This window comes from Carassius gibelio, chromosome A14 (genome assembly GCF_023724105.1).
Source record: "Carassius gibelio isolate Cgi1373 ecotype wild population from Czech Republic chromosome A14, carGib1.2-hapl.c, whole genome shotgun sequence".
Taxonomy (NCBI): Eukaryota; Metazoa; Chordata; class Actinopteri; order Cypriniformes; family Cyprinidae; genus Carassius; species Carassius gibelio.
Genome location: NC_068384.1, coordinates 3,770,017 through 3,783,952, shown reverse-complemented (window position 1 = coordinate 3,783,952; position 13,936 = coordinate 3,770,017). Strand labels below are relative to the sequence as shown.

The window sequence follows — 13,936 nt, the reverse complement described above, 5'->3', positions numbered from 1 at the left end:
TGGCCTGCTGTTCCTTTCTTTTGCAGTTTTTTCCCTTTCCACCAATCCATCTGTCTCTTTCTATCCATCTTTCCATCCATCAACCACTGAATGTTGCTATGCAGCATGCTTTTTTTCCTCATCTCACCTTTGGGTACCTCTCTCATACCGTGTGCGCTGACCCACAACTCAAGGCAATCTCAGCTCCTTTTTAAGTACATTACAATTGAGTCAACCTACATTACTTTAGCCAGGTGGCTTAATAGTTTGTGAAATCCCACTTTATTCTAGTTAGTGTTCTGAGAATCGACTGGCTTTTGGCATGAAAGAGGGGCCCTGCACAATGCTGCCCAATGAAGAAGATCAATGGTCACCATAGTTTTTGCTGTCCTGGTGTTTCATAAGTATTTGGCTGCTTAAAATGGCAACTCCATTAAAAAGGCAATCATTGCTAAGTGACTTTCCTCTCAGCTCAATATTGCGTGACAATCGATGCATAGCAGCCTGTTAATGTGGCATCCCAAGGACCCCAGACATTGAAAATTACATTAATTAAAGCAACATTTGATTTGAGTCACAATGGATGAACGCGTTCCAGTGCATGTTGGGTTTTCCCACTCCTCTGGTCAAGGCCATTTAATTTCACTCATCACAAATCGTCTGAAGTGTCACCTGCACTGGGTCAGCTGCCAATAATGCTATATAGCCTTGTGATTAAGGGAACTGACTCCATCCAAAAGGCTGTGTATCCAGGGTAATCATAAGCAGAGGCTGTGACACAGTAACAGAAGTGTTAAGTGTTAGAGATTGAACTCTGGGGTACTTGCACTGTTTTCTGATGACACAGTCTGGTTTTCGTTTTACAGCGAGGTAAGAGACGATGCCCATGGCAGTGCTGAGAATTTTAGAACGCATGTTTTATTTACAAAAAAACTCCTGATGACTTGGAAACATCATGTCCCGTCTCTAGGGTGCTTAATTATGGACTGGTGTGACTAAAGGAGAATAGTGCGTAGCCTTTTCATTTCTATTTGTGTTTGTTCATCTCAGTCTCTGTATCTCCCAGAGAGAGCTTCCTTAAAACACTCACATCAATCCACACTCTTCTCAAAACTGTTGTGACAAGACTGTTTTCCGCCTTTTGTCTTTTAGGAAGTCTGTTTATCCCCTAACCGCACACATTAAACACCCACACACACGCCACACTTCACTCCAAAAACTTGATATATTAATCAAATCACTTTTTTTCTATGTCTAGAAAATGTCTTTAGATTAAGTATGATTCTACTCCTTTATATTCTCCCACACTATGTTCTTATTCAAAAGTATTTGGATCTCACACACACAGGCTTGTATCTCTTACTAAAAAGGCATTCTAATCTGATTTGTAGATTCGGTCAGTCCTAACCACATTTTTACATGAGAGCATTGCTCTCTATCCAGAAAAATCAAATCAGCTACTGTAAATGAACAGTCAGAGAGAGTGTATGTGCTCTGTAAAAATATCCCCTCCTGAATGGATGAGTTCTGATAAATTCATTTGCTACCGACAGCGGCTATCAGACTACCGAAGATAATTTAATTGCTCTCAGAGTTTGAACTGATTTGAGGTGTGAATAGTAATGCTTTTCATATACTTCATCCCTTCAGACAGGCATTGAGCTCATTGGAGGCAGATATGTTTGTGTGTGAGCACTGATGCATGTCTGCCTGTAGTGTCAAAGCCATAAATGAAAATCTAGATACGTATTAACATAAAGGATTGTTCTAATTTGCATTTTGTGTTCATTTGTGGCAGTCCATTTTGATTGTCTGGATAATGTCTGCAGTTTTTGTTAATATGCTTTGTGTGCTGTCTCACAGCTGTTTGTATAATATTGCATTAAACAGGTGCAAACAATGGTCCTTTTTAAAATGGTTCTCATCTTCTAATTTTTTTTCAGTATAAATCCTAAAGTTGGGCTAATAAGCAACTGAACAAAAAGTTGATTGTCAAAATCAATGTCTGAAAATGTACAAAAAACGTCTACCCGAATAACCCAGACATTAATAACTCTGGAAACAATTTCTAGCTTGTTTTCAGACTTTTGGTCACAATCATTGATAGTGCTCTGATGACTGGCGTGATGGATTTCAGCCTCTCTAAATCCATCTTCCCTCTCTTTCTGGCTCTTGCAGATGGCTGTCCGAACCGATGTAATGGAAATGGACAGTGTCTGCAGGGTCAAAACAGCTGGCACTGTGAGTGCAAGACTGGATGGAGAGGCACCGGCTGCAATGTCGCCATGGAGACTTCATGTGCAGACAACAAAGATAATGAAGGAGGTGAGAGATCTTTTTTTGACTCTGTGGGAACTTGACAAAGATTGTACATGATTGGAACAGCCACAAGTGCACACAGCAGTTGTGTATAATTTTCCTGTTTTATTTTACATAATAACAGAATTATGTAAACAAAAAAAAGCCATTTGTTCTTACAAACAAACCATTGTTTGAGCAAGAAATGTATATGTATGTCAGACAAAGTTTTGATACCATCACACATAACACTTTTTGGGGGATTCCTTTTTAAGAATGACTTTTTTTTTTTTTTTTTAGCACATTGTAGCTTTATTGTATTTCATGCCCTTGTGGGTTTGTCAGTCGTTTGTGGTTCTGGAGATTAATATGCAATTCTAACCAAATGTGGCAACTTTTTGTTTGGATCTATACCCTTTTTTTTCACAATTCTTGAACGTGTAAATTTCATAGGAATTATCTAAGCTTTTCTCAGAAAACAACTAGAGCAAGACTGTTTTATCTGAAATGATGGATTAGAAAAAGCAAGTCTGATGTTCTGTAGTAAGTGATTTAATTCAAAGCCTAAAGGTGAGCGAAAGAAGAGCACTTTATCGATCTCTTTGGTAAATGAATACTGAAACAGAATCGAAATTCAAATCCAACAACTTTGTGTTCAAAATGTACAAGAACACTTTGATGAAATGTTCTCTTGTTCAACAGATGAAGAACGTTACTTTTTTTTTTTGATTTTTGACAGAGAAGCAGATGAAGAGAGAAATATTTTGCAGCCTTAGGCAGCTCTGATTGATTGTGCACCATCATAATATGGCATTACTCATCACACCACTGTTTCCTTTCTTCTAGATGGTCTGACTGACTGTATGGATCCAGACTGCTGTATCCAAAGTCCCTGCCAGAACAGTCCACTTTGTAGAGGCTCCAGGGATCCCTTACAGGTCATCCAGCAGGGCCAGCACCCTGAGCAGAAAGTCCGTTCCTTCTACGACCGTGTTAAGATGCTAGTGGGCCGGGACAGCACGCATATAATCCCTGCAGACAATCCATTCAACGCAAGGTAACTTACTTTACTGTGCACAACTTCCTACCTGCTGGGCTGGTAAATTTCATGTCGCTTCCACTGAAGTGCACACAACTGATGCTATATCTGTTGAGAGAAAATTGAGTGCTGGGATAGTTATTGTCAGTTCTGTGTTATTTGGTAAGACTGTACTGTATCGATTGTTGTCAGTGGTGCCACAACATCTTCCCGTCTCTTTCTACTGTATTTCTGGGAAAGACTGACAGATGTGTTGTCTAACGGGAACTTTATTGGATTTATTTGACAGCAGTTGTTGGATTGATGGTATTGCTTTGGATTTAATGACTATCGAGCAGCTGATGTCTTCTTGTTTGTTCTGTTCTCCAGTCTGGCATCACTGATCAGAGGTCAGGTGGTGACAACAGATGGAACCCCACTGGTGGGAGTAAATGTGTCGTTTGTCAAGTACCCGCAGTATGGCTACACCCTCACACGACAGGATGGAACGTAAGTTTTAAAATGTGAAAACATGCAAAAAATGTTTTTAAATGCTTGGGATTTCATGGAAGCCAATTCTTCAATTCTGAGTGTTGGCCAACCCTGGTACATACACATCCAAGCTGATCATTCAAGGAACAAACAACCCTTTCCCCTCTAAAACACTTTGATTATTTCTGCCGCCGAGCCTAATTTTGTGACTTACTTGTTTACATAAGCTTCTAGTGATTTAGAGAGCAACATGCTAACTGAGCAAATCTTTATTAGATTCATTTAGAGCCGAGTAAACTCAGTCTTTCCATTTAAATGACTGCAATCTATAAAAACAATGAATTATCCCTACTAGCAAAATGGCATTTTTAATGGTAAAAGCATTCAGAATGTAATGGTGCTATCAATAACCGAGAATAACACAAGTACATGTTTGTTTTTGAGTTGTTGTTTTTTTTTTTTGCTCTCTGTTTGCCTTTCTCACTTCCTTTCCCTCTGTGTCGTTAGATTTGACCTCATTGCCAATGGTGGAGCCTCTCTCACCCTCCGATTCGAACGGGCTCCGTTTCTGAGTCAAGAGCGCACAGTGTGGCTCCCGTGGAACATTTTCTACGCCATGGACACTCTGATGTTGAAGACAGAGGAGAACACCATCCCGAGCTGTGACCTCAGCGGCTTTGTGAGGCCTGACCCTGTGATGGTGGCCTCCCCCCTTTCCTCTTTCTTCAGTTCCAGGCCAGGAGAGAGGTCCATCATTCCAGAGACACAGGTTTGATGAGATTCTCACTTCCTTGAAACCTACATCACTGTAATTAGCAGATTAATAGGTTTTGTAATGATGGGATTCTTCAATTAGACTTCACCCGTCATTTTTGCTCACTTGCCAAATGCCAAATATTGCTCTCTTTTCACTTTATCCTTCACCCCTCTCTCTGGTCATTAAATAAGTTGACAGGTTGTTAACCTGACGAAGCTCTCAGGTCATCCCTCTTTAACAATTTTCACTCTAATCAGCCTTTTTTTTTTTTTTGCATTTTTTCTTCCTCTCAGTCTTTCTTCCACCCTCTGACCTTGCTAATCATTTCCTTTTCTTGTTTGAAAATACCCTTTTCCTGTGACGTGAAAGTCATTCCTCCATCTGTTTGTCAGGTTCTGCATGAGCAGCTAGAGATTCCTGGCACCAATCTGAAACTCTGTCACCTGAGTTCCCGGACCTCAGGTTACCGCTCCTTGCTCAAAATCACCATGACTCAAGCCGTGGTGCCTCTCAGCCTTGTCAAAGTCCATCTGATGGTTGCTGTGGAGGGCCATCTCTTCCAGAAGTGGTTCCACGCTTCACCCAACCTTGCATACACCTTTATCTGGGACAAGACGGATGCATACGGTCAGCGTGTCTACGGCCTCTCTGATGCAGTGGGTAAGCACACGTTTGATTAGGACTGGATGCATGGCTTAGTTATTGGCACACATGCTCCAATGGTATTATCCCATTACATTTACCGTTCTTAGAGAAGTATTATAAAGTATAAGTATGTTTATGTAACACCTTTTATTTTTTAATCCATTGTCAAATGATTTAAAATTTCTTACATATGAATTAAAATAAAACAAAAATTGTATCGGCTATCGGCCCCCTGCTTTCCAAGATATCAGTTCCAAGATGGCAGTTTTGTAATGAAATGTAACCAAACAAATATTTTGAAGCTCTTAAATGTGACACATCATTGTAGCCTTCTCAGTTCAAACTGCATATGAACAGATTTTTTTCCTATTACTAGCTATAACACAAAGTTAACATGAATGATCAGAAGGTTTGTTGAAAGAAACAGTTACTGAAATATTAAGTCTAATTTAATCTCCAATTAGTGTTTCAAACATACTGTAGAAAGACATCAATAAAACAGCTTGTAAGAAATCTCACGTAATGTTACATTATTCCCTTAGGAAACCCATTGAGTTTGTGCAGTTTAAATGTTATATACATCTCAGTTTCTGAGTGTTGATTATTAAATATATTGAGTAATTGTTCATTAAACTTTTTCTAGTTTTGGTTTCAGAAATTTTTTTGGTTTTGTGGTTTCAGTTAAAAACATTTTTGGTCCGTCATTACTGTAAATACAAAGTTTGGCGCAATGGAAATAGGCATGACTTTCAGTTAAATGTAAGTTATGGCAAATGCATTAAATACATCTCTCAAGCACATTAAATCGGCACAAGTGCTCTGTCAGCACTTGACATGGTACCCAGCCCACATTAACATCTCCTCTTATGAGCCTCTTTTGAAACGGTTAATGTAAAGTTCTCTCATGCCTTGAACAGCTTGGGTTGTGTGCTTCCACCATTTTTCAAATTTGTCTTCTCATACAAACAAGCTTTTCACTGCCTTAAGTGACGTTACTGACAGATGTTCTCCACATCACAAAACACAAATCCAACTAATCCATTAAAAAAAAAAAAAAATTCACCATCCGGATTGGCTTGGGACACTGTGAAATTCACCTTTTGGCACTTGACGGGTGTTCATTTGGGTGTAATGACCGTTCAGCATCCAGGACACACACCAGTTTAGCAGGAATGAGTAATCAGTCACTCTGCTGACTGAACATAGTGAGAGTTAATACATCAGACAAGATTTGTGCTCATGCGTGTAAACGTATGACCCAAAGATCATTCAGCCGGACCGTCCCTGTCAGAGAAACACACAGGTTCAGAGAGCAGCTGCAGTGAGCCGAGGGAAATGCAGAGAACAGCACTCAGTCTAGTGTGACCTCCTTCCCACATAGCAAATGTCTTCTGGCGCAGATCCGAGCCACACATGACTTTTCCCTTGGCCCAAGTACCGCAAAGAATGACGGCCCGGAAGTGGCCCAGAACTGGATTAAAGACTCGGGCCACACATGGGCCATAACCGGCCCGAATCTCAGCCAGTTAATCAGCCTTAGCTGGCCCTTAAGTAAATCAGAATCTACAAATCTGAGCCACACCTGAGCCTTATACAGCCCAGACCCAAAACACCCACTAATCTTTCTTTGTCTTTCCGCTGCTTTCTCAGCCTGTCTACCTTCCAGCTCTCTACATCTTTATCATTTATCAATTGAGATACTCACAGTCCCGCTTGCGTCAACACAGCAATAAATTCTCATCAGTATATCTCCATACATATTTATGCTAATGGATTCATGGAGTAGTGCTCCAATTTTCAAGAATAATAAGGACATTTTTTTGTGGACACGGATCTTATGATGACCCTGTGGCAGCAGCACAGACCACAGATTATGTTGGAGAAGTGAAAGCTGAAGTCATATCCAGCCATGGGGTGTCTGAACAAATCACGTTCACACTTTACCGAGGTGCTTTGTGGTTGTGAAAGCACCCACGCTGTGGTGATTTGTGAAGGCTTGCCCAAAACCTGATATGTCCTACTTCTGCCCAGCAGTCCACAAAGCTGGAAAGAGAAATGTTGTGATGATTGTTTGTGTGCTGAACTTTTATTGTTGCTCTAAATGTTCTGGCTTTTAATTTAGCATGTGGTTTTCAAATAAATATTTATATTCTTCCTCACTGTTTCCCAGCTAGACTCCCCATCCAATCTGCTTACATTGTATGTAAATTAATCATCTCTAATATTGGCCTGTCATGTAGTTAATTAAATGATGTTTTGATACATTTTGTGTACCCCCCCCCCTCCCTCTCTCTCCCTCTCTCTCTCTCTCTCTCTCTCTCTCTCTCTAAGTCTCTGTGGGGTATGAATATGAATCATGTCCTAGTCTAGTGCTGTGGGAGAAGAGGACGGCTATGCTTCAAGGCTATGAGCTAGAACCTTCCAATCTGGGTGACTGGTCTCTGGACAAACACCATATTCTCAACCTGCGCAGCGGTATGTTCTCATATATGGGCAAAATGCACCACTTGTACTGGTATTCACTATGTTATGGTGTCCAAATGTCACCACAAGTATAGTAATACCTGTAACCTTTGACCTTTGGGGGACATTTTTTTAGTTCCCCATGAGGAAAGAAGATTATAAATCGGCTAGAATGTGTTTTGAAAATCTAAAAATGCAGAAAGTTTCCCGTGAGGGGTAGGTTCACGTGAAGGGTTAGGGTAACGGGATAGAAAATACAGTTTGTACAATATAAAAACCATCCTGCCTATGGAATGTCCCCAAAATGAAAGGATTACGAGTGTGTGTGTGTGTGTGTGTGTGTGTGTGTGTTTTATATCTGATGTGATGCCTGGCTGCTTTCATTGGAAGAGCCTGTCATTTTGATCAATAATTTAATGTAATGCTCTGAAAATGTGGTTGTAATGGCTCAGGTAAACAGATTTTAATAAAAAATGGTATTTTGAATACGGCACTTTCTTTTTCCATTTAAATGGTTATTGTTTCTTTATTCATCTGACACCAGGCATCCTTCATAAGGGCAGCGGTGAGAACGTCTTTGTGTCCCAGCAGCCACCCATCATCACGAGCATCATGGGTAATGGGCGTCGACGAAGCATCTCTTGCCCGAGCTGTAATGGCCTGGCTGATGGAAATAAGCTGTTGGCACCTGTAGCCCTGGCAGCAGGCATTGATGGCAGCCTCTACGTCGGAGACTTGAACTTCGTACGCAGAGTTTATCCCAACCTCAATACCACACGCATTCTGGAACTCAGGTACTGAGCAAAGGAGACTTTTGTTTTAAGGCCCATTCACACCAAGGATGATAAAATTTATGGTTCACACTTTTAAGATCCAATTCTAGCTATTGATTATGACTTTTGTCTCAATCTCCTAATTTGCTGCTTATGCGTAAGGAAGTAAGGTAGTTGTTAACTTTAGGTTTGAGGGATCTTAAATATGGTCATGCAGAAAAAGGCATTAATATGTGCTTCATAAGTACTAATAAACAGTCAATATGCTAATAATATGCATGCTAATAAGCAACTATAGTTAATAGTGAGAAATGGCCCTTAAAATAAAGGGTTACCGTATAATACTAATTAGCTATCATTTAAAACAGTTTTAAAAATCATTCTAAATTTAAAGTCCATGCCACATCTATAATAATAACAGCTAAAGCGAACAAAATAATAGGAATCACTTTCAAGTGGCAGACGACAAAACTGCAGCACATGCTTATGCTTATAATAATCAGAATGTTATTGTGCATCGGTGTAGATGCTAATATAGTTTTCATTAGTTAGGGTCCTTAGTGTGAATAGCCTTTTGCTCATAATTTAAAGTGCCCCTATTATGGTTTTGGGAGTCCCCAACAACTGTTTGACATGCATGCAAGGTCAAAAAACACTTCCATTGTCTTAAAATATGCATATTTTTACATTATTTGCTCAATAACTTTTTAAACGATTAGTTTAATGATTAATTTTTCCAAACTCTGCGTGATTGGTCCGCATCGGTCTCATTTTAATTTCCTTTTGCCGTAATGCCTGATAAAGCAGCGTTTGTGAGCGCAGTGCTGCTAAGTGTACAGCGTTACCGGGGGACCGCTATTTTACAGCTCCAAAAGCAGCACCTAGTGGTAAATAATTAATTTGCATTTTCATTCAGACCAATGCGAAAAGACAAACAAGTGGTCGGGCAATATGCAAATGTTTCATGTTGACGTCAACATAAAATGGCGTTTTAAAAATAACTCATTTCAATTATTCAGAGTCGACTCATTACAAAAAAACTTTATACATGGTACACTTTCAGATTTAAAACTTTGCAGGATGTTTTCATCCACTTAAGAGTTGTTACACACTGAAACCTTTCACTTACATGAAAGGTAATTTCCAAAAATCCATAATAGTTTTTTTAGCAGTTTAGTCTTAAATAAAATATACAATATTTATTTTGTCATATTACATTGGAATCATAATTGTGATTCTTATTTTCTTCATTTACAGAAATAAGGATTTTCGACACAGGTGGGCCTTTAAATGTATTTCTTTTTAACTTAAAAGATTATTCACTGAATATAAATATAGCGATAGAGCAACACATTATGCCTAATTGCGTTATTGCATCACTGACTTAGTAATGACCTAATTTTTCATAGTAACAACCCGACTCATAAGTACTTCTTGGATGTGGACCCAGTCTCTGGGGCTCTGTTCATCTCTGACACAAATTCTCGGCGAATCTACAAGGTGCGATCGCTCACAGGGGGAAGACTGCTGGCCGACAATGCCGAAGTGGTGGCGGGCACGGGAGAACAGTGCCTGCCCTTCGACGAGAGGTGTGGGGATGGGGGCAAAGCTGTAGAAGCCACTCTCATGAGCCCCAAAGGTGAGGTTGAAGCATTGAAGGGAACCAAAACAGAAGCTAAAACCTATTGCTTATTGCATGGGTTATCCCCTTCACATCAGATGAAATCACACTAATGTCTCTGTCTGAGGTGAAGAAATGTTTCTGCAGGCTGTCTATACATCTGCTTCCTTTGTAGCAGTGACAGCTAACATGGATAAAGAGAGCCTTATCCTCCAGCTGCTTCCACAATCACAGAGAACATTCAACCTTAAGCTATTAATTAATTTCTGAATGTGCTATGGGGAGTGTGAGTCTCCAGCTTCGATTATTTGAGTCTCTTGGTATTCTATCTCTCTCTGTCTGTTTCTCAAAGATAATGTTACTTAATGCGGTGGCTCTTTTATTCGCATGTTACAGTTCAGAGCTGTAAGCGAGCATATTTCTCTATTAAACAGCGTTAGTGTTTAGGTAGATCACACAGAAAGAGAAATCATAATGAGTTCTAATGAATATTTCAGATGAATGTTTAAGATGTTCTCAGTGGTGACAGATCTTTTCTTGCAGATTTGAATGCAACTTTTTTGTTTAAAATGGGTGGACTAAATGAATATTTATCATCAAACGCTATCCATATTAATTTTATATGGTAGCTAAACACTCTATTACTGTATGTCAATTGTCTCATTTGTATCTAGTTTTTCCTCATAAAGTGGAGTAACATCTGAAACAAAGTTGATACTTTGAGGAAAAGTATCTCAGAACTTATTAAATCTCCTGAACTGTTAAAGAGCAGCAACTGAGCAAAATTTTCCAAGCTTGTTATATATAAACTGAAATTATTTTTATTGGGTCTATTCTATTTCATGATTGATAAAGCAGTTGGTGAAGTGGTGGCCTAGCGGTTAGAGAGTTTGACTCCTAACCTTAGGGATATGGGTTTGAATCTCTGGCTGGCAATACCATGATAGACTTAGACTAAGGTGCCCTTGAGCAAAACACTGAACCCCCAACTGCTCTACGGGCGCCGCAGCATAAATGGCTGCCCACTGCTGTGTGTGTGTGTGTGTGTGTGTTCGTTCACTTTGGATGGGTTAAATGCAGAGCACAAATTCTGAGTATGGGTCACCATACTTGGCTGAATGTCACTTCACTTCAAAAATATCAAAAAATTATTTTATGAATTTTGAATTTCGCATATACATAATGGGTCACAAATTCAAAGATCAACAGTCAAATTGAATTCGGTTCAAACTGGAATTGAAGCACAACGTATTCAATCGAAAACAAATATAGCAGCGAGGAAGTAAAAGATAAAGCTACAATGATAAGTTATAGCAGGTTTGAAAAGTGAATTCCAGGTTTGGTGTATGGAAAAAAATAGCCAGTCTGGCACCAAACTGTCAAGGATATCACATTGTCACATTTTCTGTATGTGACGGTGAATTTGAGCTTCTGGAGGGAGAGAGTAGAGAGGTGACAGACTACACAGGCCTCATTACTGATTCCCAAATGACTTCACAGTGAAAAGGCTCAGTCAAGTGTACTCAGTCTCTCCCTTCATGCTCTTTGTCTCCCCATCATTTTGTTCAAACCCCTCTGCATCGTACACCTACACAGGTCCATTCTATGAGCATCTTCTTGTCAGCACTTTGAGATATTCTCATCTGCTCTGCCTCTGGTGTCTGATAAGAGGAATTGATGGGTTGACACAGGAGTGAAGCCTGATGGACGTGTATTATTTGCTAGCTTATATAGGGCAGGGGCTCAGGAGGGAAATTGAGCAGCGCCTGAAGATAAACTTAGAACAGGTTGAAACCAGATCAAAGATTCACTTGATCATTAGGAAAAGCAGAAGTAAAATAAACAAGGGTTTGAGAGTCGGTATCACCCCTGAACTTCCTGCTTGACACTACCTGTTTGTTTTTCTCTTTTCAGGTATTGCTGTAGATAAAAACGGGCTTATGTACTTTGTGGATGCCACCATGATTAGGAAGGTGGATCAAAACGGCATCATCTCTACTCTCCTGGGCGCCAATGATCTCACTGCTGTGCGCCCACTGAGCTGCGATTCCAGCATGGATGTCAGTCAGGTCAGCAAGCCTACAACCCATGTTATAAATTATTCACAGGCAGAAACAGGAACTTGGATGGTTCATTTGATCATAAAATCTACTCCTTTAAATCCTAAATCTTCAAAACAGACCCTCTGAACTGAAAGTGCAGATGTGCAATTATTAATCATGTCTAGCAGGCATGCAAAACTTAATCAGAAACCCAGAAAATTATATAAGAAAATTGCATGGTTAATCTAAAAAGATTAACTTAAAAACGTTCAATATTTTTTTTTTACGCAGGTGCGCTTGGAGTGGCCCACCGACTTGGCAGTAAACCCCATGGATAACTCTCTGTATGTGCTAGAGAACAACGTTATCCTACGCATCACTGAAAACCACCAAGTGAGTATCATCGCAGGGCGTCCCATGCACTGCCAGGTGCCTGGCATTGACTATTCCCTTAGTAAATTAGCCATCCACTCGGCCCTGGAGAGCGCCACGGCTATCGCCATCTCCCATACTGGTGTGCTCTACATCGCCGAGACGGATGAGAAGAAGATCAACCGTGTTCGGCAAGTTCGCACCAATGGAGAGATGTCACTTCTGGCTGGCGCTGCGTCAGAGTGCGACTGCAAGAACGACGTCAACTGTAACTGCTTTGCAGGAGACGACGGATATGCTACAGACGCCAACCTCAACTCCCCAATGTCTCTGGCCGTCTCACCGGATGGCACGCTCTACATTGCAGACCTCAATAACATTCGGATCCGTGCTGTGCGCACTAACCGACCAGGGCCTTCAGCACTGGGCCAATATGAGGTCGCGTCCCCTCAGGAACAAGAGCTGTATGTGTTTAACGAGGAGGGTCTCCACCTTCAGACCATCAGTCTTGTAACGGGTCTGCCCCTCTACAATTTCAGCTACGGCCCTGATGGAGAGCTGGCCACAGTGGTGGATAACTGCAATAATACGGTGAAAGTGTGGAGGGACGGGGAAGGGCAGGGTGGTGCAGGACTGCTCAGGCTCGTCCTGCTGCCCGAGAATCAGGTGGTTACGCTAGGACTGGATCCTGCAGGAAGCCTGCGCTCCATCTCTGCTCTTAACCAGGAGATTGTTCTGCTGGGATACAACGGAAACACTGGCCTGTTGGCCACCAAGGCTGATGAGACTGGCTGGACAACCTTTTATGAGTAAGTGCCGTGTATCTGTTTATGACGTGTTGCCTGTACATTTAATTCTTTGTATATGCATGAAACACTTAAAGAAAGTTTTATATAGCATTGTCTCCACATTCCAATCAGCCCAAAGAGAAAAGCAAAGATGTTTTTTTTTGTTTTGTTTTTTATTGATTGTAGGTTTTAGATATATTTAACTGATCATTATGACAGTAATAATATCTATAATGTTACATATAAAATGTTCTATTCATTACAATATCCTGAAAAAAGTATAAAGTTTAAAAAAAAAATTTAATTATATAATTATTATTTTTAGAAAATATTTGTATATTTTATATTTAACCTTTACTGAGCTTAAAGGACTTCTTCATAAACAGTAAAAAAAAAATTACCAACCACAAACTTGTGTCATGGAACAATGTGGTTGAAGGCTAGAGATATCCAGTAGGAATATCTATTTGACTATGAAAATAGGGCTGGATAAATTCCTCCCTTTCTTGCAGATTTATGTTGCAACCCTGCAACACACCTGCCTGTAATTTCCAAGGGAACCTGAAGATCTTGATTAACTTTTTCTGGTGTGTTTGATTAGAGTTGGAACACTGCAGGAAAGTAAATCTCCAGGAACAGGACAGAGCAAACTTGCTCCTGAGAATGCAGAATTCCCCAAACTCCACAG

The 13,936-nt window shown here is 40.3% G+C and overlaps 1 protein-coding gene across 1 annotated transcript in view; it reads left to right on the top strand.

The window, feature by feature from the left end:
• Window positions 1-13,936, top strand: part of LOC128027289 (teneurin-2) — a 410,843-nt gene that overhangs the window by 387,731 nt on the left and 9,176 nt on the right. The window contains exons 16-26 of the mRNA XM_052614746.1: window positions 2,158-2,304; window positions 3,124-3,334; window positions 3,686-3,805; window positions 4,295-4,556; window positions 4,937-5,204; window positions 7,521-7,664; window positions 8,197-8,446; window positions 9,683-9,703; window positions 9,835-10,064; window positions 11,961-12,115; window positions 12,380-13,269. Coding sequence (XP_052470706.1) covers window positions 2,158-2,304; window positions 3,124-3,334; window positions 3,686-3,805; window positions 4,295-4,556; window positions 4,937-5,204; window positions 7,521-7,664; window positions 8,197-8,446; window positions 9,683-9,703; window positions 9,835-10,064; window positions 11,961-12,115; window positions 12,380-13,269 — 2,698 coding nt within the window. The remainder of the gene's footprint in view (window positions 1-2,157; window positions 2,305-3,123; window positions 3,335-3,685; window positions 3,806-4,294; window positions 4,557-4,936; window positions 5,205-7,520; window positions 7,665-8,196; window positions 8,447-9,682; window positions 9,704-9,834; window positions 10,065-11,960; window positions 12,116-12,379; window positions 13,270-13,936) is intronic.